Source organism: Anoplopoma fimbria, chromosome 15 (assembly GCF_027596085.1).
Source record: "Anoplopoma fimbria isolate UVic2021 breed Golden Eagle Sablefish chromosome 15, Afim_UVic_2022, whole genome shotgun sequence".
NCBI lineage: Eukaryota > Metazoa > Chordata > Actinopteri > Perciformes > Anoplopomatidae > Anoplopoma > Anoplopoma fimbria.
This window is the reverse complement of record NC_072463.1, coordinates 16,277,723-16,304,167: the sequence shown is the minus strand read 5'-3', so window position 1 is coordinate 16,304,167 and position 26,445 is coordinate 16,277,723. Positions and strand designations below refer to the sequence as shown.

General features: G+C 38.4%; 2 protein-coding genes across 2 annotated transcripts; one reads left to right on the top strand and one right to left on the bottom strand.

The window, feature by feature from the left end:
- LOC129103468 (complement component C1q receptor) lies at window positions 1-1,957 on the bottom strand. Its single transcript, XM_054613956.1, is given in 2 exon segments — window positions 1-1,920; window positions 1,922-1,957. Coding segments are annotated over 2 exon segments (1,803 nt in total). The 3' UTR covers window positions 1-153.
- Window positions 1,958-8,587: 6,630 nt separating this feature from the next.
- Window positions 8,588-24,908, top strand: LOC129103563 (calpain-1 catalytic subunit-like). The gene is made up of 21 exons (XM_054614084.1): window positions 8,588-8,673; window positions 10,083-10,337; window positions 11,128-11,197; window positions 11,281-11,399; window positions 11,678-11,811; window positions 11,907-12,081; window positions 12,605-12,679; window positions 13,249-13,334; window positions 14,540-14,614; window positions 18,080-18,240; window positions 19,461-19,622; window positions 21,827-22,040; window positions 22,150-22,192; window positions 22,303-22,371; window positions 22,695-22,752; window positions 22,901-22,962; window positions 23,186-23,254; window positions 23,411-23,489; window positions 24,072-24,188; window positions 24,398-24,450; window positions 24,624-24,908. The coding sequence occupies exons 2-21, from the start codon at window positions 10,101-10,103 to the stop codon at window positions 24,648-24,650; spliced, it is 2,085 nt and encodes a 694-aa protein (XP_054470059.1). The 5' UTR covers window positions 8,588-8,673; window positions 10,083-10,100; the 3' UTR covers window positions 24,651-24,908.
- Window positions 24,909-26,445: the final 1,537 nt, after the last annotated feature.

The following is a 26,445-nucleotide window of genomic DNA, read 5'->3' as shown; positions in this document are numbered from 1 at the left end:
TTTCAAATTCACAATTTTACTTTCTATTTTTTACATTGTCTTTCTGATTTGATCATTTTTCACACATAGCCTAACCCAGGGAGGTTGCAAGAACATAAATAACATAAATAAACATGATAATTCATGTAGACAGTCTTCTCCATCACTATCAGGTCATAGGTCATCAGTCAAGATGGACTCATATAGTTTCTCTAAACGTTGGTCCAAACCAGAGGGCACCCAACAGTAACCATCTGTGGTGTTACTTTTCTTAGCTTCTTTTTTGGAGCGACTGCATCGAACGATTGCAATAGCCACAGTCACTGCCACCAAAAGCAGCAGAGGGATGACTGAACCGAGGATGCAGACAATCACCCTGGAATTAAATGACTTGGCAAAACCCGTCACCAAGGTTGTGTTGCTTTGCTGATCCCTGTGCGTATCGTTCACCAGGTCTAGAATCGTTGCGTCAGTGTGAGGGGACTGGTGTTGGAGCTCGACTGTGGTTCTGATTAAGGACTCCGTGAAGTTCTCTTGCGTTTCCTCCTCTGCTGGGTCATCAGAGGAAGCAGCAGATATTTCTGTCGTATCCGGAGCGCAGGTCCATCCATCGGTCTCCACGTGGAAGCCTTGCTGGCAGGTACACAGGAAGCTGCCTACCGTATTGACGCATTTGAACCGACAGAGACTACTGACGCATTCATTAATGTCTACACACGATCGGCCGTCCTCAGATAGAGTGAAGCCTTCATTGCAGTAACAAGAGAATGATCCGATACTGTTCGAGCAGCTGTGCTCACATCTCGTTTGCGTGCACTCATCAATATCAATGCATTCACCGCCAACCATTTCGTAGCCGCACAGCTGATGCTTACAGGCTTGTGTCTGGCACTCATCAATGTCAGAGCAGTTACGCTGGTTCGCATCTAGTTCGAACCCGTCCTGACATTTGCAGGAATACCCAGATTCCCCCAGTACGCACTGGTGCTCACAGGTGTCAGCACCACACATGGCATGTATCCTGCAAGTGTATCCATCCGCGGCCAGGTCGTAACCTTCTTTGCAAAAGCATCGAACTTCATCTGCATCCTGGTGGCACAAATGTTCACATCCGCCATTGTTTATCGTGCAATAATGCTTTCCTGTTTTGCAAAATGGACCAGGGTCAGTCCAACAATAAATGTTGTCCGTCTCCTTGCACACAGAGTAAAGAGACGGTTGGTCACTACATGATATTACAGCATAGGTTCCGAGCGGAACTAATTGCATTTCACTTCTTTGTGGCTCAAGTGAGAATGGTGCTGTGTAGCTGATGTTTCCAGGGCCTAATAGAGCCAAAGGTCGACACATACCTTTAAAATAAAACTTACATGCATAAAAAGCAGGGCCTTTGCAAGTTCCAGCAGTCCATTTCAGTTGGTTGTAAACTGATAAATTGTAATGAACCTTTGCACATATATCCTCTGTGCATGTGTTTACAGGTTCTTTTTCCCAGTTGGAGTAGTTGGAGTCTTCCTTTCCAGATATCCACTTAAACCCCCTGAGACTCTTGTCAGCCGTCACACAGTTCCCTTGGTGCAGTTTTAATCCAATCCAAAATTTAAGCGTTCTGTCCCGATGATGTTTTGGGATCTGTGAGAGAAGCGAGCGCAGCAGATCCTCTTCTTCTAGGTTTCTGACTGTCATCAGATAACCTCCATTGTGGACACAGTTCTGACCGGCCCTCTCAAAGCTCACCCTGTCCATATGCAGGGTAAGGCATGTGGTGGAGGTGCACAGCGTCTCATGTTCAGCTCCAGATAAACCCTCAAAGCTGTTGATGAGCTGCAGCAGAAAAATCCACCACATCATTGCCAAAGAGATCAAGAAATAGGCTGATATCCAGAAGGTCCCTGGGAGTTTTTGGGGTGAAATGTGACCAATATGTGGTTGTCCATTCGTAGCCTAAAAACAAGTGGTGCCGGTCTGGGACTAACATTCATGCTCATGCATCCTGTTTAGGAGAAAAACTAAAGACGGAAACCATGTTTAGCAGCAGTTATGGGTTCTTTTTTTCTCCCCCGCTGACCAGTTACATTTCGCCATAAAGAACAATGGCAGGCTCCCCAGTGTTTTGACTGCTTCTCCAGATGTTTCCGGCCCCAGTAGGCTTTAGGCATTTTAAGCTGACTCCCTTGATTGTGCTGTCTCACAATACATGAACATGCAGGGGTCCGAGTCTCAGATACACTTTGACATTATAAATCAATGCTCTGGATCAGACCTGGGCATTGTACGGCCCGCGGGCCAAATACGTAAAGTCAAAAAGGCTACAAAACTGGGACACTTTTCTTTACACAGTTACACAGTTCAGTGACATGTCTTGTTTATTTTGGCTACAAAGATGATGTGATGTCTTTAGAAAGCTAAGAAAATCCTTGTTTCAATAGTATATGAAACTCAAAATGCCCTTTGTTATTAATGTGACTGAAAATGAGTCAAATGTTTCACATTTTGTTTATCATTTTGGAAATTCTATTTGAATAAATTATATTTTTGAAAGCTAACCTCACCTTTTAATTGCCAAATAATAACACACACTCTTACCAGCGGTCAAAACAATGCCATTTACTGCTTTTTATATAGAAATAAAATGTATATTATGCATAATTGAGTTCGGCATTTTGGCCCGGCCCTCCAAAATATTTTCAGTTGCTCATTTGGCCCCCTGGGAAAAATAATTGCCCACCCCTGCTCTGGATGGAAGCACAATGGCTGCTGGGTGTAATGAACCCTTGAACTTTGCCACCCTGCTGCCACAGGGATTACAGTACACCTACACTTTATTGATATTATTAGTAATATTATTATCTCTTGAGTCACAGCTTGTTTATTACTTTATTTTCCAAGCTGCACACAGGTGTGTAATGGTTTAGCGTTAGTTATTAACTGAATTGTGTCTCTGACTGTGTTTTCATTAGTATAATAATAATAATAATTAAGCCTTTATTAGTCCCACAATGGGGAAATTACAATTCCCTGCATTGCTTTTGACCCATCCCGGAGGAGCAGTGGGTTGCAATGAAGCGCCCGGGGAGCAATTTTGGGGTTAGGTGTCTCACACAAGGACACCTCGGCATGTTGTCTGTAGAGGGGTTCGAACCACCAATCTTATGGTTGCAGATCAAGCACTCTACCTCACGTGCCACATACAACACCTTTTATGATTTACTTCTGTGATTTACTATATTACACTAGTATAAGGTATGAATTTGTTTTATAAAGAGCAGTACAGAGCCTGCCTTTTGGGAATTATGTGAGATAATGTGTAACTACACAAAGGAAAAAAAAAAAGTCCAAATTACAATTTAGTTAACCCATAAATGTTTTTTTTTTAAATAGAAAAGCTCCTGATATTTACTTTAAATAAATATATACAAAACTAGTAAAAATGTTGTTTTATTTCCTTTCTCTAATAAGCCCATTGCTTTGAACTTTATTCATGTGTTCAATGTGAGGTTTCCTCTTCAGGTGAATGCACAGGTATGCAAACTGCATAGTCAAGCCTAAAATATTATGATTACACTTCTGTATCACCTGTGTGTGTTAAAGCAGCCTGATTAAACTGATTTGGATGGAAAGTGCAAAGGAAATTCATGTGAATCCAGATAACATTTCCCGTGTTTGTATGAACACAGGAAGTGCCCCAACTACAATCACAGGAAATGGATTAAGACGCTCCTCCACCCACTGAGCTCACACAGGCCGTTACTTCAAATAAATGTGTACAGCACTAGGCACCAGTCAAGACCCACATAATGGAATTTTCTTTTTGTAAGGATTTTGAATGCTGGACTTTCCCTGGTAATAGGTTACATTTAAATTGTTGTGTTGCTCATTTTACTTAAGTAAAGAGTCTAAATACTTTCCCACCACTGCATTTCCCAATGTTAACAACAAGTATGGACTTGGTTAACTTCTGTGCTGGCAGTTTTTGGCCCTGTAGACAGCTATTGGATTGACATGACAAGTTTGTAAAATGTGTTCTCACCCTTTGGACAACTTAATACCTCCAGTACTTCTCAAGAAGTGGAGACATGCCTAACTTTGGGATGCATCAGATTCACAAGATGTTGATGGTAATAAGAAGTAGTTCCAATGAAGACCTAAACGCTAGACTGTTTTGATTGAGGGTCAGTAATTATAATAATACTAATAAATCCCACAATGGGGAAATTACAATTCTCTGCATTTAACCCATCCCAGAGGAGCAGTGGGCTGCTAAGAGGCCCACGGGGAGCAACTGGGGGTTAGGTGTCTTGCTCAAGGACACCTCGGCATGTTGACTGTAGAGGGGTTCGAACCACCAACCTAGTGGTTACAGGACGAGCGCTCTACCTCGTGTGCCACAGCCGCCCCATAGTAAGAGACCTAACGTCACTTTCCTAACGTCTACTGAACGTTCGCGAGACGTTGCTTTTCTAATGTCTACAGAACGTTTGCGGGAGGTTGTTTTCCTAACCTCCACAGAACGTTCGCAGGATTTTTATTATTATTCAGCATCTTTATAAAATCCCTCTAAAACTCAATTGAATCCAATTGAGCACATCCTTCTGGAGAAATAGAATTTGGCACTGCAGCTCCACTTTTTGAGAAGTACTCTAAACTTCATTGAGATGACTTTGGAAAATAAACTGGATCAGCCGAGTAAACTATTGAAGGGTTTAAAGACTCCTGACATATTGATAAGCAGCAGTCCAACACTTAACCCAGTGACACAACATGGCTTGACCTCAACTTTAACAAAGCTGTTTTGGTCTTTTACATGTGTTACAACAAAAACAGCTTTACTGGCTTTTCTCAATAAGTCTCTTCTCCAAAGCAAAATACAGGGGTGGCATCGGCTAATAAATCTAGTGTGTCTATACAAAAGTGAGCTATGTGAATGAAAGTATGTACAGGGTACCCCAAAACTCACCTAGTCCTCAACCTCTCACCACAAACCTTTACAAACAATTTGCTGCACATCTCACTCAGGCAGAGAACAAAGAAGAAGCCCCCGAACTTCTCAGGCGTCCTCCTTTTATTTAGGGCCTGCTCTGCTGATTGGCCAGCTTGAAGATTGTGGAAGCCAGAGCAGCATGACTGGGCTGCATAGGTGGAAAACAATCACCTGGAGAGAGAGAGAGCGACAGAGAGAGAGCGACAGAGAGAGAGCGAGAGAGAGGAGGGGAGAAAACACACACACAGACGGGTCGCCCCTGCCTGACACGTAACACATGCTACGCGCAATCCACCGTAGTACTGTGTATGCATTACATTACATTACATTACAGTCATTTAGCAGACGCTTTTATCCAAAGCGACTTACAATCAGTAGTATATTACATATCATTCACCCATTCACACACTGATGACAGGGCTACCATGCAAGGTGCCACCATCAGACTCTAACTAACATTCATGCAACATCCAGTCCACACCATTCGGGGGTTAAGTGTCTTGCCCAAGGACACATCGACTGCCGAAGCCGGGTATGCCTGGCGAGCATGAGAGGTGGAAGCACAGTACGCATCGGCAAACAGCCACAGGACTTTAAATCAGGCATAAGAAGGCATTAGAAATTAGTTTCTGTCTGTCAATAGATTTCCGACGTTCCCTTTTTTCTGGGAATTTCAGAGACAGAAATCTCACAACCTGGCCAAAAAAAGAATAATCTGTCTAGTAAGAAAAAAGGTTTTAGTGAACAGTCCGATTACAGTCATAAAGCTCATCCAGTGTTCAACATGCTTTGGTCAATGGAGGGGACTGTCATACAAGACTCATCATGCAGGACTGTATCCGATATTTACATTTATCTCACGAGACACATGGGATTAATTTGGTAACGTGCCTGCTTTCTATACAGTATAAATTAGACAAGTAACGCCATTTTAGGATCAACAGTTTCTACAGCAATTTATTCATTTTGTTGGGCAATTTTTTCAAAAATGTCTTGTCAAATCTACAAATGCCTGATTGAAGCAACACGTAACTTTCTCCACTTACTGTTTCAATGTGCAGTAAGACAATTTAACTTGATTAGTGACTTTTAAAGGTGCTGGTAGGCTGATTTCTTACAGATTGAACCAGGCTGGTTGTTTTCCCCTGAATCCAGAATGTATGCACAGCTTAACAAACCGGCTACTGGCTGCTTCATATAAAGCACATTAAAAGTCACAAGAGTGGTATCAATCTTCTCATCTGACCTTCCCCCAGAAATAAAAAAGACTGTATCATAATGTCAAGCTTCTTCTCTAAAAAATCCAATCAGGTGTTTGTCTCATGGGCTAGGACCCTTACTAGGCCTAAGCCTCTCTGCTATTGCATTGTGGGAGCAATTATATGATATATATTATATACAGTCAGTTAGGTGATGCTGTGTTGGCCATGTGGAGCACCCAAAATCATAGATTCTCAGGGATAAGAAAGAATAAGAAAATACTTGTGTCTGTCAATCGATCTCCAACGCTCCCTTTCCTTCAGTACTCTGGACAGCGGCGCAGTGACATAGGCACCCCCTACAAAACCCTGTCCATGGTCCTGCCACAACCCCTAAGCCATATCGTCAAATCATGTATCGGCCAATCATTTTGTTGTTTTTGCTTTTTCTTATACATGCAACTTCAACAGAGGTGGCAAAAAAAAAAACAGACCAACCAAGGTCTTAAGACAACTTAACTCACCTTGTGGCGCCGGGCCGATGTGCTCATAACATCAATACACTGAAGTGCCACCCATTGTCTTTACGATGGGCCTGCTCAGGAGAATCAATGTTAAGCTCGAAAAAAAACAACTTATATGTTTGAATGTAAGATTGGTCTTCCTAACAAAACAGCCTGTCAAAATGAATGAAAGTCTTAAAACGTACTTTATGTGGGGGTTTTTTTGTGTGTGTGGGGGTCTGGCGTAGAGCTGTGGGATCCCTAGTAACCAGATTCCACAAGACAATTTTTTCAGAACTATAGCGGGACGTTATTTTCAGAGTTTTTGATTTTTTGTTTTCCTAACGTCTACAGAAGTCCCCAAGATGGCAGTATGGGCTGCAAACATGGGAATACAAAACCTGCTCAGACCTACTTAAACTTACTACAGTCAGTTAGCTGTTGCCAGTTGCAGCCATGTGGACCACCACAATGGCTCAAGTGCTGTTGGATAGCTAAATAAATAGTTTGTGTAAAATCACTATTGTAGGATAATAAAATAAATAGTATGTACTGTGCTCTCATTGAACTAGGACTTCCCGGGTTAGTTGTCAGTAGGTGAGAAAGGCTTCCCATCTTCCATCCACAGTCTGCATCCCCTCCCTCTGTTCCTAAACAACATGAGTGCGGTGTCTCACACCTTGCTTGTATGCCATGCTTGGCGGTGGCCTAGATTAATGACTTAGCAGTTTGTGCAATACTCTGAGATGGTGACAGGCAGTACATGTGAAAACATGTATTACTTGGCATCATTTGAACTCTTCTTCTGGAGAAAGGGAGTTTGGCACTGTAGCTCCATTTCCAGAGAAGTACTCTGTTTTATTCAGTTGACACATTGATAAGCAGCACTTCAACACTTGACCCAGTGGCAAGACATGGCCTGCCCACACCATTAAACAACACTATTATGGTCTATTGCTTCCCATTTGCACAATAAGCAAGCATTACCTCGGAAGACTTCTGGCTGTGATTACATTATACATGAGAGATTACATTATACTAAGCAACGGTGAAATGAAGCAGTATAAATGAATCAGAAAAGCTGAAAGAGTTGAGGAAAAGCTGTAAAGTTAATTTTGATATTCAAAGCACAAAAAGGAAGACAAAGATCAAGCTATATAACAGCAAGACAAAATCTAGACAAAAAGGTACAGATCACTAAGATAGCGTGTCTTTGTTTAACTGTTTAAGCGCCCTATTTCCCCACATGTATCAAAGCTTCATCTTACCTTCCTCTCATGCCTTTTCAAAATATAGCTCATTCATTCAATTTTTTTCAAATGTAAGAGTTAGTTTTTCTTTTTTAAGTAATTATAACTATTGTATTGAGATTTATTTTCTGCTCATAAAGCGTAGTGGCTGTTAAAACATGATATGAATTTATTTCAGACAGTAAGCAGACTGATACTGTTAATGATTAAGCTCTCCCCACTTCTTTGGAGATATTTGAACAATCAGGTCCTATCATGAAATCATAAATTGGTAAGTCACAGAGTACATCTGCTGGCTGCATCTTAACATATTGGCTAATATTAATCTCAGTTTATTAATGGCAACATAGACAATCAATCACAGGGTATCAAAGGTTCACGTGAAGACAAACGGACCTGACCTTAAACACAGTATCAAGGCCACTGGCCAGATGGCAGAGCATTTGTTCTGCATGCAGCCAGTATTATTCATGGGGCAGCTTCTTGTCTTGTTTAATCATTGACAACCCCTGTAATAAACACAACAAAAGTTTCAGGCCATAAATTTGAACTGAACTATTTCCACTGAATATGAAATCCCACCCCCTCTGTCTACCATACTGTAGCTTTGAGCGGTAGAAGAGTGACTACAGATGTCAGCCAAGATGAATGACTATTTAAGGAAATAGCCTTTGGCTTTTACAGCATGTTTAAAAGTGACGAGACCTCCTTGGCTCTCACCTGCAGATCCACTCACCTGTTTTCTTCCGTGAACTGTTAAGGTAAGATCTTCATAAGGTGTTATATTTTAAATAGGTTGATTCAGATTTCCTATGTAGCCTATTGTTGCATATTGACACATTGCCACATTGCATATTGACACATAGTGCAATGCCTTTTGATGCAGGAAACCAGCAAGCCAATGACAACATGCGCTAGTTCACATTTTAAGAGACTGAAGTGTACACATGGTCTCTAGTGACAAAGTTTTCTTAAGAATAAATGCAGTATAAAGTACTTTATACTGTTTAGTGATTGGCTATGAAGATATTTTTTGACCTCCTAGATATACTTTTATTAATTCAATTACTATTGCTATGAATTGTTATATGTTTTTATAAATTACATTTTCTATTGGACTGCATTTCTTTTTGTAAAGCTCATAGACTCCTGTAAAGCTGTAATATGTATCTGATACAAACAGTTTACAAATTGAAAGAAACATGTGAATAAATGAGTAAGTAATTGTACACAGATGCGTCCATGCAGGGCACAAAGGATCACTGAATGGTTGTTCAAATAATATAAATCATGTGCGATGGGAATTAAAATTGCGAGGGCATATTTTGATATAACTGTTAGGACTGAAATTTTCATCCAAAGTGAAAGATAAAAGGAAAAACATGTACGTCCACTCCTACTTTTAACCTTAAAATGTATCAAATGTCTTACGACTTAAAATACTCTACTTAAGTTGTTTAAAACAACTTTCGTATAAAAAGAGAGGTGAGCCCATACAATGCCTTCATAATAATATCATGACAAAAATGATTATTGCTCATAATATATTATATGGCTCATAATATAAATACTGATTTGATGATTATAATCACTATGTTTAATTTGTAGATGGTATTGTACCATTTGAACATTGATTTAATTCGATCACTTTCAATTCATCTTTATTGTATGCACTTTCACTTTGGGGTACTTTCTCTTCCAACAGCATAATTTGATCCTGCAACAGTTTAATTTGATTTCAGCCAACTACATACTTTTATATTATCCCTTTTTATGTTTTAAATTGTAAATTTAACATTAACTGCTGCTGGAGACTTAAGGGATGTTTTACAAGTATTAAAATATATTAGAAAAATCTGAATGTTTTTAGCATTCTGAAGTGTAATTCTTAGAAATTGCTTAAAGACGGGCACTGATCTCAAACTGAGCACCTATGGGAGATCTTGGGCCAATATGTTAAACAGCAAATTAGGGAGTAGCTTTTGTTCATCCTCCAAAGACTTGAATAGCCTATACTATGCCAGGAACCAATTGAGCCGTTCTGGCCTCATGTGGATGACAAAAAACAAAAAAAGTTTGTTGGCCTTTAATTTCTCACTCATCTCTTATATGTGTGTGCAAAAATGATTGCTGATGTCAAAATGATTCTGGATCTCACTTTCGTAAACAGAGCCTAAACACTGCAGCAATGCCTCCTCCTGGTGTGTGTCTGAACATTATGGAGGCTCGTCAGAAGCAAAAAGGTTTTGGGAGCTTCGCCAACCCTGACAATTTCCTCAACCAAGACTACAAGCAGCTGAAACAATACTGTGTCATCAAAGGACTAAGGTACATCGACGAAATGTTCCCCCCTGACAGGATCTCCATCGGCGAAGGGATACTGAGCCCCTCTGAGCTGGACCGCGTGGAGTGGCTGAGACCAATGGTGGGTGTTTTGGAAGGGTTAAACAGAAGCAGAATGTTTAATCAAGCATGTCATTTATAGTGGTCTTTTAGCAGGAGAAAGCTAAACCAATTCATCGTGATTAACTGCTCTCACTTTCAACTCTCAATGATGTTCTGCGACCAAACTCAACTTGACTGACAGGTTAGAGTTCCGCCTTTCCAAATTGTATGTTAGGTGTCTGGCTATGTGTGTAACAGCACATAGCGTGCAGTAAAGTTAATTTTTGTACATTTTTGAAAGTCTGCCATACTGGCTGCTGGTTAAGGCTATACGTACAAGTTTAGAAAACACTGGGGAGCTTTTCTCATGCATCTTTTAAAGCCTTTAATGTGTTGCCTACAGGGACATACACATACATAAAGACCACTTAAGTGATTACATTTCAAAAAAGCAAAAGGCCCCTGGCTCTCATGCTCCTTTTCCAAATGCCCTTTTAAAGTATTGACTACAGGAATCTACCGTGAAGAGCACTGAAGTGGTTATATTTTGAAAAAGCAAAAGACACTTGGCTTTCAGCAAAAAGTATTTGAAAAGTGGTGAAATACATCCTTTAGAAATGTGTATTTTGTTCGCATGACAATTTTTTTTTTGAATAGAACTTACAAGTTCTGGCCTGAGGACTGATATGACAATATTTATGTTGTTTGTGGTTTGAGCTTCAAATACAGCAACACAATGGGCCAGTACCACCGGCGTGCAGGAAGGTGCAAGGGTTTGTTCACCGCTGCTTGCAGTTTTGATTTTACACTTGTTTACACTCCCGTTTCAGAAAATTGCTCCTAATCCAGACTTCATACTTGACGGCATCTCAAGGTTTGACTTTGGTCAAGGAATACTTGGTGGGTAAATGTCTTCATTAGGCATATTTTGCTGGGCCTGTATCAACTCAATAACTAAAAATATTTTTTTTTATTTTACACAGGAGACTGCTGGTTTCTTGCATCTATCGGAGCTCTGACGTTCCAGCAACACATCCTTGAACAAGTTGTCCCTATTGACCAAACATTTAATGAGAAATACTGCGGGCTGTTCCACTTCAGGGTGAATACTAACAGCACAACTAGTTATTATTTGATATTGATATATTATCATTGAAAACTGATTGAAAGAAGATTTAATGTGCTGTCTGCATGATGTCACTACAATTCTTGTAGACTGCACTTCACTTTTTTGGGAATATAACTTGCCGAATAACTGTGAATAACAATGTAAAAAAAGCAATATTTATTTTAATAAATATATAATATTACGTGGTAGTAAATTATCTTATTATAGAATACATTCTAAAATTCCCTTTTCTTATTCTTTAAACTATTCAGTTCTGGAGATTTGGAAAATGGGTGGATGTCATCATTGATGACAAGCTACCAACAATCAATGGGAGACTAATCTTCGTTCACTCCAAAGACCAAAATGAGTTCTGGCCCGCTTTGATGGAGAAAGCTTATGCCAAGTATGAAAAAAAAAGTATATAGTTTCTCAGGCATAAATGTGTTTTGTCTTGTAGCTCTAGACTCTGTAAGATAATATCACATCCACTTTTGCCAGAGTGTGTGGTTCCTATACCGACATGATTGCTGGGACTCCCGCGGAGGCCATGATGGACTTCACAGGTGGCATTCACATGTGTATCCAGCTGTCGGATCCCCCTGCGAACCTGTGGGAGCTGATGTGCAGAGCTGGCCAATTATCGTCACTGATGGGCTGTGGTACACCTCAAGGGGTAAGTATACAAATATACCACAGAAAACAAAAACTGGCTTGTTCTTTTCCATCTATGTTGTAGACTGCACACATGCTATTTAGATTGATGCTGAACAATAAACTAAATTTGAACAAAAAGGCAGGTTCAAGTGAAGGGCAGCACTGGAGGCAAAAAAGATTCAGTGCATCCACATAAGCAGAGAAAGCCTGATTGCTTGGAATGTGGAGAAATGTTGATCATATTCTTCCTTCACAAAAAAAAAAGACTAACATGACAAACTGGTCTGACATCTGACAAATTACTTTCTTTTTGCCCAAAATGTAGAAATATTGTTTAAACCAACCCAAAGTTGTTTGTATTTTAGCCTTTAACTAACTTTCATTTTCATTCATTGTTACAGACACGTTAATGATTTACAGACTGATGTTGCACACAGTAATACAGTTCCTTAGGACAAGTCTTCTCAAATGTTGTGTTTAAAGGTCAGTCAACTTAAATTAATGATGAACGTATTTTTACAAATGTTATGTTTTGCTTGCAGGAGACACCTGCCAACAACATATTGCCCAATGGATTGGTCCAAGGCCATGCTTACACGGTCACGGGTGTGAAACAGGTGAAGAATTACACTTAAAGGAGCAATGTGTAGGATTTTTTGGTAGGCCTATTTATGAAAACCCCTCTGCCCACCAAGGTAACTTATAAAAATGCAAAAGGCCTTCTCTAGAGCCAGCGTTTGTTATGTCAACTCAGCGTTACTGTAGAAACATGGGGGTGAAACATGTCAGAATACGTGAGGAGGACCCAAACCCTATGTTGATATAATGCTAACATTATATCTATGGTAGATATAACATATGGTAACAAAACACACCCAGTCTTTGTTTCAGGTGATAATACACTAATGAAAACAGAGTTATGAATATCATATTCTATATCTGCTAATAAATCCTTCAGTCCTACACACTGCTCCTGTAACACATTGCATTTGGAATGTGAAGTAATAAAACAACAAAAACCTTTTCTAATATTGATCATAAAGATTGTATTACTACCGGCTAGAAATAAGATGTTAAGTTTCTACTGAAGGGAACTTTTGCAATTGATTTATTGGAATGATTTATAGCATTTTACTAATTTATGGAACATAACTATGGTTTTGTCTCCCATGATAATTGTTGTCAGACAATCAGCCGAGGGAAACAAGTAAACCTGGTGCGTTTGTGGAACCCCTGGGGCAAAGGAGAGTGGAATGGAGACTGGAGTGATCTGTAAGAAGGACTTTCTATCAGCGACTGTTTTATAGGGAAAAGGCTCTGATTTGTTGTAATAATGAGATTATTTTTCCAATGACAAGATAAGTAAAGAGATAAAAAAAAATTGTCATGCGAACAAATACACATTTCTAAAGGATGTATTTCACCACTTTTCAAATACTTTTTGCTGAAAGCCAAGTGTCTTTTGCTTTTTCAAAATATAACCACTTCAGTGCTCTTCACGGTAGATTCCTGTAGTCAATACTTTAAAAGGGCATTTGGAAAAGGAGCATGAGAGCCAGGGGCCTTTTGCTTTTTTGAAATGTAATCACTTAAGTGGTCTTTATGTATGTGTATGTCCCTGTAGGCAACACATTAAAGGCTTTAAAAGATGCATGAGAAGCCTATTCAAAGCTGTCTCCTCTGAAAAGCTCCCCAGTGTTTTCTAAACTTGTTTTGCCAGTTGCAGTAAAGTAAGCCTCTGTAATGTACTGTCTTAAAAGGCAAGTTAATCACCACCTGCTCTTTATTTGCATGCAAATTGAGAGGCCCCGTTTCTGAGCCTGAGGACATGTGTTACAACATGTCCTATCTCCAGGCCATGGTCAAGCCCTACACCCCCGCCCGACCACTTCGCTCTGCTGCCTCGGGGCGATTGGTTGCCCCGTCGCTCAGAGGTCCCTGCGGCCGATCGACCCGGTCACAGCTTTTTTCTGTCCTGGCCCCTCAGTGGTGGAATGAACTCCCCACTGACGTCAGGACAGCAGAGTCACTGCCCATCTTTCGGCGCAGGCTGAAAACTCACCTCTTCATGAAGTACTACCCTGAGCCTTCCTCGTAGCACTTATTGCATTCGTATCAGTTCGCTGCACTTATTGTATTCGTATTCGTTTATTGCACTTATCCTATTCGTATTAGTTTGCAGCACTTATTGTATTCGTATTAGTCTATTGCAATTATTGTTTTCGTAGTAATTTGCTTCTGCACTATACTTTTGCTCTGGTTTATGCTCTTAGATGCTTGTTTAAGAAAGGAGATGCACTTATGACTTCTGGTGACTAGTAGTTCTCTTGAATACCTATGTTGAATACACTTCCTGTAAGTCGCTTTGGATAAAAGCATCTGCTAAATGACTGTAATGTAATGTAATGTAATGTAACATGTCTCTGAAAACCCTGAAACAACTGATATCCACTCATACTTGTCAAACTGTCTTCCAGGTCATCTCTGTGGCAAACTGTGAGTGCCAAAGATCGTGAAATGTGCCTTTCAGTTGCTGATGATGGAGAGTTTTGGTAAGCAAATTAAATCTTTTCTAACTTTTCTAAGTTTCTACGGGTTTTCTTTCCCACTCATGCCTACACAGTAGCAACTCCAGTAACAACTACGACAAAAACAGTGCAGAATTTAAGAGGAATATAGTTAAAACACAAGATATATTCATAATTAGGCTTAATAGTGGCAACAAATAGAAAATTACTATATGCAGCATTTTAAAAACTAACCAATTACTGATTTGAACATTAAAAAAAATTGAGGCACACATTATATTTTGAATACATTTTACTGTGGTGGTTAGGACATATTTGTGATTTTTGTGGGATGCAAGGTGAAACACAATGGGCATATTGTGCTGAAAAGTTGTCCCTGTTACAGGATTGTAAACTTATTTTCAGAGACACAAAGCACCTTGTTAAACTGGTCTGTTTGTCTTTACTTCTCATACCCCCGGGGTCGGGCAGAGAGAATCTGGAGAACTGAACGGTAAATGCCCAACCTGCAAATGTTGACAATCTCACATTAGTGCATTGGAACATTAACGGCTGGACCGTTTGGAACTGTGAGCTTAGACAAAGAACACTACTTGACCATAGCCCTGATATTATTTCCCTAAATGAAACGCACTTAAAGCGAAATGAAGTCATCCACCTACAGGGTTTTACTTGGTTTGGATTCAATCGAACAATGCACATAAAGGCAGTTAAAGGATCTGGTGGTGTTGGCTTTCTAGTTAAGAACAAACTGTTTGAGTCTTATGAAGTTAAAATAAAAGATAAATCTGTTGAAGGGATACTAGCACTACAATTTAAGAACAAGCTTTCTGGATACTGTTTTGCTATTTTTTCCTGCTATTTACCCCCAGAAGGATCCACAAGATCAACTAGTTCTCACTCCTTTTTTGGCCATTTAACAGCTCAGATGTTTAGTCTGTCGGATGTGGATGCTATTTATTTGTGTGGGGATTTCAATAGCCGTATTGGTAGCCTGGACGACTATATTAAGGATGTGGATAATATTCCTAACAGAAATAATTTAGACAGCACTGTTAATAATTATGGGGAAATATTAATTGAGTTCTTGAGAGATTCAAAATGGTGTGTATTAAATGGGAGAATACCTAAGAGCAAGGAAAACTTCACTTCAGTTTCAGTTAAAGGGAGAGCAGTAGTAGACTATATTATTGCCCCACATGAGGGCTTAAATAATTGTGTTAAGTTCTGTGTCTTCACCCCAAATGAGTTAATTGAAAGATTAGGAGAGGGCTTCTCTTTACTGTAAAATATCGGACCATTCTTTAATAACGTTAAAGTTTCAAGTAAGACCTTATTTTGAGAAAGATGAATTACATCTACCAAACACCACAAAAAAATCGTTACAAAGGCAGCTCCCTGATTCATTTTTGTCCTCTAACCAATGTAACATCATATTGCTGGACCTTATTGACCAGTTGGGATGTATTAAAAACGGCCAAAGTGATCTGGATGCTTGGTATGATACACTGAGTGGCTGTGTCTACACAGCTTTGAATAAATGTGGTAAGAGAATATGTAATAGCCATAAAGGCTTTAAAAAATGTAACAAACCTTACTGGAACAAAAACTTGCAGACCTTATGGGACAATCTAAGAAGAGCGGAAAAATCATTTCTAAGATGTAAGGATAAATTCCTGAAGGAAGGGCTGAAGATAGAATTTAAGGAAAAGCAGAACAAATTTGATAAGACGTTCCGTACAGTGAAACGTAAATTGAATAGAGGGCTTTCATTGCATATTGATAATGTACAAACTCATAATCCCCAACAATTTTGGAATGAGATTAATAGACTGGGACCGAGAAAGCCAAGGGAAATACCCATGGAGGTACGATTAGAGAATGGTGAATGTAGTTCTGTCTTAGGGGTTGTATTACAAAAATGGGAAAAGGACTTTGCAGATTTGTTTTTTGGCTGCAACAATTCATTTGATGAGGTCTTCCAAAAAGGAAAAAACAAGTTTAAAAGAGGTAATGGAATCTGAAATGAAAGCGGACATTAATAATCGTAATATGTTTTTGAATGCAAATTTTTCTATTGAAGAGGTAAAAAAGGTAATAGGTAAATGTAAATTGAAAAAAGCTACTGGAATTGACGAAATTTCAAATGAAGTGTTGAAGTCTCCTAGGCTGTTGAAAGTGCTGTATGAGTTGTTTCAGTATTGTTTTGACAATGGCATTATTCCTACACAGTGGCAGAAGTCTGTTATTAAACCTATTCTTAAATCTTCAAAATATTACCCAAAGCTTCCTCTCAGCTATAGGGGTATAATTAAGCCTTATTAGCTGTGTATGTAAATTATATTCCTCACTTTTACATGGCAGACTTGTAAATCACCTTGACAGGACAGGTTTTCTTGCGGACGAGCAAAATGGATTTAGAAAAGCCAGAGCATGTGTTGATCATATATGTGTAGTCACTTCCATTATACGTGCAAGGATTAAGGAGAAGAGGTCTACATTTGTTTGCTTTATTGATTTCCAGAAGGCATTTGACTGGATTAATAGGGAACTTCTTGAATATAAGTTATTAGATTCTGGTGTAAACGGGAAGTTTTATTTTGCTTTAAAGTCCCTTTATCAAGCACCTGTTGCTCATGTTCAAGTGAATGAATATACAACTGGATGGTTTTCCCAACAATTTGGTGTGAAGCAAGGAGATGTTTTGTCTCCAACATTGTTTTCCATTTATATTAATGATTTAGCTCTACAAATTAAAGCTTCTAATTTGGGGGTCAAAGCAGATGATCAGACAGTGGGCATATTATTATATGCTGATGATGTAGTTTTACTTGCTGAACAGGAAAAAGATCTGCAGATTATGCTGAACATTGTTGTGGAGTGGTGCTGGAAATGGAGGCTAGTGGTAAACCAAGACAAAACACGAATAGTACATTTTAGACACAAATCATTACAGAGAAGTTCAGTTGTTTTTAGCTTTGGCTCAACAGTACTATCTTACTCTGAACAGTATAAATACCTTGGCATTACTCTCGATGAGCACATGACATTTAAAGAAGCTGTCAATGTTCTAGCATATCTATCTATCTATCTATCTATCTATCTATCTATCTATCTATCTATCTATCTATCTATCTATCTATCTATCTATCTATCTATCTATCTATCTATCTATCTATCTATCTATCTATCAATCATACCTGCTAATACCTAAATACACAAAGGAAGCTGTTAAGTCGTTAAGTAGTAGACAGGTACATGCACGTTTGCTGTGTTTGGGAATGTAAAAGATTTCATATGCACCTCATAAGTAATCAAATTTCCCCAAGAGGGATTAATACATACTTCCTACCCTAACTGATACAGAAGGAATATATTTTTCTTAAGAAATCTACTGTATTTCTCAAGGTTAGGGTTTCATAGTTTCAGCATCACATCCAGAGGAAAAAGTCATACTACTGTATCAAACTGAATCTCTGATGTCATCAGGATGACCCTGGAGGACCTCTGTAAGTTCTACATCGATCTGGACATCTGCTCCCTAAGTCCCGACTTCCTTGATGGAAACACCTCTAGTCACTGGACGACCACCATGTATGAGGGCAGATGGGTTGCAGGAACAACTGCTGGAGGATGCGTTCAGAATAAAGGTACTTCTAGGATATCTGAACTTAAATCTAATATAACCATCATTTTATTTGTCACACCATGTCATTGAAAAGACTTGTTTCTTGCGAACCATCAAAAAATAAAACACTAAACACTGAAATAAAATCAATAAAGAATTGTTGTTCATACAAATAATTCTTAATTACATAATTTGGTTTATTGAAATTCCTCTATACAATCATCAAAGCATTAATATAGAAGCAAACAACTATGTTCCATCTAGAGACAAAGTGGAGTGATGTCTACTTGAGAAGAGAATATAGTCGCTCTCCACAAGTGTGTGTGGTTATCCGAGCTATTCTGTGCTTTGTGTATAAATTGTGGAGTTGGCCAATATTTCCATCTTACAACTTTAACGTTGCACGTTCCTGAAAGTTAATTTAACCTCTTTGCAACCTCTTTTAACCCCAAAATTATCTTCTGTGAATGTGTTCTGCATGATTGGTGAGGTTGATGTGGCTGTTAATAGTGATTGCTACTATATTTGACAGCTGTACTGACAGAATACAAGGAATTTAACTTAGTTTTTTATCTGACATTGCATGGATGAGCTAAATGCTAGAATTAATTAGCTGTTGATGTTTGTAAGACTGACGCGGAAGAAAGTCTTTTGGTAATGCATTTGCCAAAAAGATAAGCACAAGGTATAAAGCAACAAAAGATAAGCAAACTTGTGTGCATTTGCCAAAAGATAAGCACAAGGTATAAAGCAACAAAAGATAAGCAAACTTGTGTGCGTCATACTTCAATGGAAGAGGCAAGAGAAAACATGCAAAATCCATCTTCCGTAACCGCTTATCCAGTTTGCAGGGGTGCTTCTCAGCCAATGGGTGAAAGGGTACATAAGCCATCACAGGGCTGACATAAAGACAGACAACCATTCACACTCACATTCACACCTACGGGCAATTTTTAGAGTCATCAATTAATAACCCATGTCTTTCAAGCCGGAGAAGAGGGCAGGACAAAATATCATAGCAAAGCTTTTACTGGGAAATATACTTGTCTGTAACATTGTTTTACACAGTACCTTATCTTGTTCACACCAATAAATTACATCATGCAGTAAAAGCAGGACATTTGTATTTCCATCAGTAATACCCAATAACATTTGATTTTAATGTTGATAATCAAATCACTCACCCTATTCTTTTCAAAATGATACAATGCAAATAAGTTGTATCCTCTCTCTGTCTATCAGACAGTTTCTGGACTAATCCACAGTATCGGATCAAGATTGGAGGTGACTATTTGGGGAAAGATGGCAACAAAAATGTGCTGTTATCGCTCATGCAAAAGCACGACAAGCGGAACAGACACCTGACCCAAAATCTCCACATTGGAATCTCTGTATTTGAGGTAAATATTGTTCTTTGTTGTATCTATCACAGTATGAGGACTTTTACGGATATGTCATGCAAGCAGTTGACGTGGAAGGTAGCTAGTTGTCAGACTTAGTCAAAATAACAATTGAATCTTGCTGTAAAACACAGAGCATTTAGTGCCATGATGCTGAATAAACTGGAATAATACTGCTCCAGCAACACACAATTTTTTTTTATCAAAAATATTTTAATTATATCCCCTGTAACAAGGAATACAGGGGAAAAGGTTTCACTGTCACTACTTGACAACCTTTCCCTTTTTCATGGATGCTAAATAAGGTTTATTCAGGTGTTCAACTGAGAACTTGATTTAACAGAAAATATATATCTGCTGATATACAGACGTCTTTTTCTCGATGTCTATGGGAAAAAGTATTTTGGGGGCCAAGGCATAACGTGATGGTCCTGGAAATTGTTATTCCACTGTTTGGCCACTATATTAAATTTGCTTCAAAGCCCGGCGCTATTCCTTTTGGCTTTGCCTTTGTCTATATATTGCGTATGGGTAAATGGCTAGCTATGGACTATTCAAAATGTTTTAAAAAGTATTTGAAAAAACTGCATATATACACTGAATGGTTAGTGCTGATAATAACTCTTACCAGAAATAGTATTTAAAAAAAGGCTTTATTTAGTGAAAATTTTAATGATTATCAATTTAATCATTCCATAGTCTGGGTGAATATCTGATTCTTAATCGTTGCAGGGTGTCCATTCATTCTTAATAATGGACACCTTTAGTTCCAGTTAATGGTCTGTTCACTGTTAATTAATAAATGACATTAATGTGCTTGCTACATTAAAATAACTTTCTTTTATGATTGTATCGTACAATGTAATGTTAGTCCTTCAGTGCATCATTCTCTGAATACCAAAGGGTGTCGACTTAAACACACAAGCTGCAAGACGTAACAGTGCCCCTGTGAATTCACTGACATGTGTAAGCGATTTTTTGTGAAAATCTTGGTAAAGATTTGGGGATATTGACATGGCTGGATAGCTAGCTAGTCTTGCTGTCACACATACTGTTACATTAAATTTACTATAAGTCAAATGTACGCAACCGTTATTGACTTTGAATCTTGCTAGCATAAGGTTAGCTTTCTGGCTCACAGCTGAGCCAAAGAGTTCTATGAGCTGAGCGTATTAGAAATATCTCTTGTTCACTACTACAATAAATACCACGCACCTATGATATGACTTGGCAACAACATTTTCTATTTCATAAGCACCTTTTGGGATGGTAATGATCGTTCAAGGTATTTGCAAACCTTCAGGTTTTACCTCGGAAACATAGTTATTGCTTGTGATAAACTTAAGATTTTGGTTACCTGGTCATACGCGATACAATGCTCTTCAAAGCGACAATAACCAAGAATTAATGGACGACGATGAGTTCAACACACAGCATCGGGCATTATCCCGTACTTAAACGGCAACAAAATAACAAAATAAACATGTATATTTTTATACCATATACTAAGATTGGTATGCCCATTTTCCTTCTTGTTATAGCTCCATGAGTGAAGCTGACCTTGCACATTCAAAAGTAACGCAATAAGGATGCAAAGCCAGGTCCAATGAGGGAAGGAACACAATTTGTGCCTGGCACAGAACGCCTGCTTGTATGATTCTGTACGTTTGGCTTAGAGTCAGAGGGCTAAGAATAATTGTGGGTTGTAAGAATTTAAGAAGAATATAAAAATCAAAAGAATGAACAAGTCACTCAAACAACTTAAGAGGGTTTTAAACATTCAATCATTGACAGAACATCTCAGGTTTCCCAAGTAACCATAGTCTGAGTCACCAAAGGAAGGTGGCAGTAAATAAAAGGTAAACACTGTAAAAATGGACGACCATAGTCAAAGACCATGCAACCTGTTTGTAGGTAAGTAAACATAGTAACATGGTTGGTTGAGTCTTGGACAGAGTCTGCTTTTTATCACGAGTGACTGTATGTATGCATGTAATAATACATTATTTGACTGAAAAATTAAGGCTCATTTATTGAATTGCTTATTGTCCCCAACATGAACTCATCTTCCACTGATTTCCCTCAAGGTGAAGGAACAAGTAAGAAACAACTTTATAGTAATTCCAAATCTTCAATAAATCTTCTCCATCCACATTGTGCAGCTCTGGTAAAAGACATAAACTGCAGATAACTGAAATATATATTTACCACTACAGCACAAGGCTCAGAAGGGGAAGTTCCCGGCATCTTTCTTCAGCCAGCTTCCTGTTGCCCATACTAAAACCTACATGAATGGACGTGAGGTGATCGAGTACCTCATGCTGAAGCCTGGCGAATACCTGATCGTGCCATCCACCTTCAGTCCCCATGAGACAGCCTCCTTCCTCCTGACCATCATCACCAAGGCAGAGAGCCATAGCTAGTATGCTCACTCAACCATCCCAAAGTCATCTGCATGGCATATGTCCCACATTACTGCTGTTTGAAACACACTAATCTCATGTGGAATGTCTTTGATCTTTTCCCGACAGTGAGAACTCCGGTGACCTAAACAACAATGTGCCGGTTGAAACGGTGTGCAAGCTTTAATAATATCACAATGTTGTTGGTTTTCTTAACTGTACCTAATGTGAAATATGTTTTGACAAATTTCATTTTGGGTAAAACATTTTTTTAATTCCCAGCCCAAAAAGACCACAAATGCGCAAGATTACAACGACAAGAAAACCTTTTTCCGCCAGTACTCTGACAAGGTAATATTTATATTCGCTAACCAGCATAATTGTATTGAGTTTGATTACTACTTACCTCTTATTAAAAATGAATAAAAAATCCACCAATGTCAATACTTAAAAGCTGCAGTAATAAACATATTTTAACATAAACAATGGGTCAAAAGACTACGGTATAGAGCGAGAGGGGTAATTTGAAGCAACATAAAACCCTCAGGCTTATGGAGCATTTTTTTAATTTTTTATTTCAGCTTATTGATTCAGCGGCTCCAAAGCCACTCCACTTTTGAGCTTTAGATAAAGTTTACCAAAGTATTTTATATCTTATTTTCATTCATTTCCAGTATGAAGAAGTGGGTGCTGAGCAGCTCCAGAGACTTCTAAATGAAAAAATCCTGAAAGGTTTGGACTGTAAAATAATATTAACAGGGTTGACAAAGAGCATAAGAGCTCAAAAAAAAAAATGAAGGTGCATTGTATTCATTTTAAATGATTCATCCCAAGTATGTCTCAAACTGATTTTTCTTCTTTTTTTAAATGTTTTTATTAGGAGACTTGAAATCTGGAGGCTTCAGCATTGATGCCTGTCGCAGCATGGTTGCTCTGATGGATGTATCCTCTTGTGATAGATGTTACATTGATTATGATCTGGTATAGCTTGCACACAAATAGATTCTCTATTCAAGCTGCTTACATGTTAAAAGAAAATATCTCCCTGTGATTGCAGTTACGTTTGAAATTAAAAGTAATGCACAAGAAAACAGTAGGAGAATGTACTTGCCCTTTCATATGTTTAACACACATGAACAGCTCTGATACCTTAATGTTGGGTTAGACATCAATCACTGGCAAACTGAATGGTGAGGAATTTGTTCGTCTGTGGAATAAGATCGTCACATACAAGGTAAAAAGTCCAGGTTAAACACTTAAAATTATTTTTTTAATATTTACATACAATACCGTATGGCAGCCTCTTGATTCTACCATTAATACATGGGCATCTAAATATAGATATGGAGGATTGACCTAATCAGTTTTGGTGTTTTCTTCATTTAAACAGGACATTTTCTTCCTCACTGATGTTTCACGAACTGGAACACTGTCATTGAGTGAACTGAGGAATGCTTTTGAAGCTTCAGGTAGACCATTCATTCATTCCCTTGATTATAAATGTATTGAATGGCACTCAACAACAGAAAAGTATCATTGGGCCTTTTTAAAGTCAGTACCAAACTACACAGGGAAACCTAATAAAAATGTGAACAGTGTGCGCACATGCAAAAAAAAGTACATTTAAAAAAAACGACGTGTTGTGTTAATGTGCGTACTTCGAACTCTACCTCTTATACAAAATGCATACATAGACTAAGCCAGCTTAGCTGAGACTGATAAGGATGACATCAACTAAAAAAAACTAATAAAAATAACTGCTTGTATTCACAAACCAGAATCTGGCCTTATGGCATGCAACCTAAACGTGTTGGCTCAGTCTCACCACTCTCATACATAGGAACATCATCACAGTAGCCAGCTGTTTTCAGCGAAAAAATCTCTTATAAACTAACTGTACAACACAAGCTCAGCACCAAACCGCAGACATACAAAGTTAGCAACTAGCTGGTGAACAAGGAGGAGCATTAAGCAGCTAAGGAGGCCAAGATGTTCGGAGAATAACCTAAATTCCCAAACTCCTAAACTCTTGCTGTGCGTATGTTGAACAGGAATGAGGATCAAGGATGACATGCTCAATTTGATGGTGCTGCGCTACGGTGCCACCTCTGGTCACATGACCCTGGAGAGTTTCATCAGTCTCATCCTTCGCTTGCACTGCATGTACAGTAAGTGAAGTCAAGTGGGACAAATGATAACCTGACATAGGAACTAACTGTCTCCCACTCTTGCCTTCTAAAATATGTTAAAATACACATCTTCATATTGGAGAGATTAAACGATCCCAATTATTAGATCGTGTCTTGATATATACGATTTGTAACGTTAATTGCTTCAGGTGATGCAATTTATTCACAATTTGTGTGTTTCCCAACAGAAATCTTCAAACAATTGTCTGATGGAAAAGACATGAATCTTCGAGAGTCAGAGGTAATAAAACATTCTCTTCTTGTCAGAAGTTAATGCTAGAACTTTTCACGCAGCACATCTGTTGATCTAGTCTAGAAGACAGAGGAAAGAAAATACTTGTCCCAGATAAAATGACATAATGTAACTTGATAACGTTTCACTTCATTTATTGCCTGTCTCTCCATCACTTTCAGTGGATGTACATTTCAATGTACACTTAACTCAACAAAGAAGATGGACGTCACAATTCAAGTGGAAATACAGCAATAGATATTTCTGAAAAATTGTTTACTTTCATTTAAAAAACTGCATGACGGATGGTGAGGGGCAAATGGTAAATGGGCTTGTACTTGTATAGCGCCTCTCTAGACTTCTGACCACTCAAAATGCTTTAACGTTACATGATAAAATATGTACTCTGCTGCAAATGAGTAATTACTGTGACTAAAAGGGTATTACACAATAATGTGAAAACACAACACAACCACTCCTATAACCTAACGTTGAAGCACTTTTGGAGACTCACTATGTAAGTCTGGAGATGGAAACCTAGAACGTGTCAATGACACTTTTTTTGTAGTATTAATTGAACTATAATGTACACTTATCTTTTCACTCTGCTCTACAATTTCAGCACGATATGGGCTCATTTTAACTGCAAAGACTATGTTTGCCATTTTCTTGAGCACTTGATCATTTTCCAAAAAAAATAAAACAAAAGATTCTGTGAGAATGTGTGTACCAGGTCATTTGGGTTGGGAATATTTTTCGTATAACAAATTTTTAAAAAAGGTTAGGATAAACTACGTGTATAATTCAAGTTTTCATGAAGACTGACGCTCAAATGTTCATAGATTTATTTTGCACTACTGCCCCCTTGTGGCTGAAAACAGTACAAGGTGCAATCTGAGGTATAGAATCAGCAGTATTGGCCAAGTATGGTCATTTTGGTGCAGAGTGCAAAGAGTAATGGAATTAATAATGAATGTAGCAGGTTGCTTTGTCTAAATGAGGTAGATGGATTTAAGAACATATACAGCATATACAGTATACACAGCGTGCTTGGATTTATATCGGTAATGATCATATTTTCCAGTAAAAAAACAGTGTATATTAAAAACACTTTTTTACAGGAGATGCTTAGTGTTCCAGGGTCATTGCATTAGTATTGACACTATGTGACTTGTAAGTGTTCATTGAAGTGATCACCTGAGTAAAGAAACTGTTTTTTCTGTCCAGCTGTTTTGGCCTATAGTGTTCTGTTGTTTTATTAATAATACAAAATAATGTAATCAATGGTACACAAACTGTTACTCCCACTGAAATGTTCATATATTAGTGTTGGATTGCACATACTGTTAGCGCCCCTTTAAATTTCAGTTTGAGAAAGAGAATGTTATTATTGTCGTTCTACTTTCATTTAAGCCAGTATAGTACATTAACTGGATTATATCATGAGTGTTTGTGTTCTTTTTTTTGTCTGATAATCGATCCCACCTTATCTCACACTTTCGCACTAAGCTCTGTTAAGTATCACAAGACATGAAAATACATTTGGCCTCTTGCACACGAGAATGTTTTGCTCTCTGCATCTTAATTCACAACAATAGTGCCCCAATATGTTGTTAAGAAAACTAATGAAACACTGTCTTTTTCTGTACCCTCTATGACAGTCATGTCATATGTTTATCCGTGTGAGAGAGTTTGCATCTTCTCCCTGGGTTTCCCCCTCTAAAGAATTGCAGTTTGGGCGAGTTTGAACGTGTACCATGACAATAAATGCTGCTGGTTTGTGCATATCTGTATCAATGTATCAGTGTCTACGGGTGTACCTCCACCTCTCACGCAAAGCATAATTGGATACACTCCCTTATTCATCACCTCCAATAGGATAAGGTCAACAAAACTGATAGATCTTCATTACATTAGTGTAACATTTTGTAACTTTCTTTAGTAAAAAATAAGACAATTTTGGCCTTATTAAACAGCGTTTCTGACACTGACAATGGTGCCAGA

Coding starts and splice junctions, on each gene's coding strand:
- LOC129103563 (XM_054614084.1), top strand. CDS start 10,101: ATGCCTCCTCCTGGTGTGTGTCTGAACATTATGGAGGCTCGTCAGAAG. Junction 11,198..11,280: donor CTTTGGTCAAGGAATACTTG/GTGGGTAAATGT, acceptor TATTTTACACAG/GAGACTGCTGGTTTCTTGCA. Junction 22,193..22,302: donor ACAATGTGCCGGTTGAAACG/GTGTGCAAGCTT, acceptor TTTAATTCCCAG/CCCAAAAAGACCACAAATGC.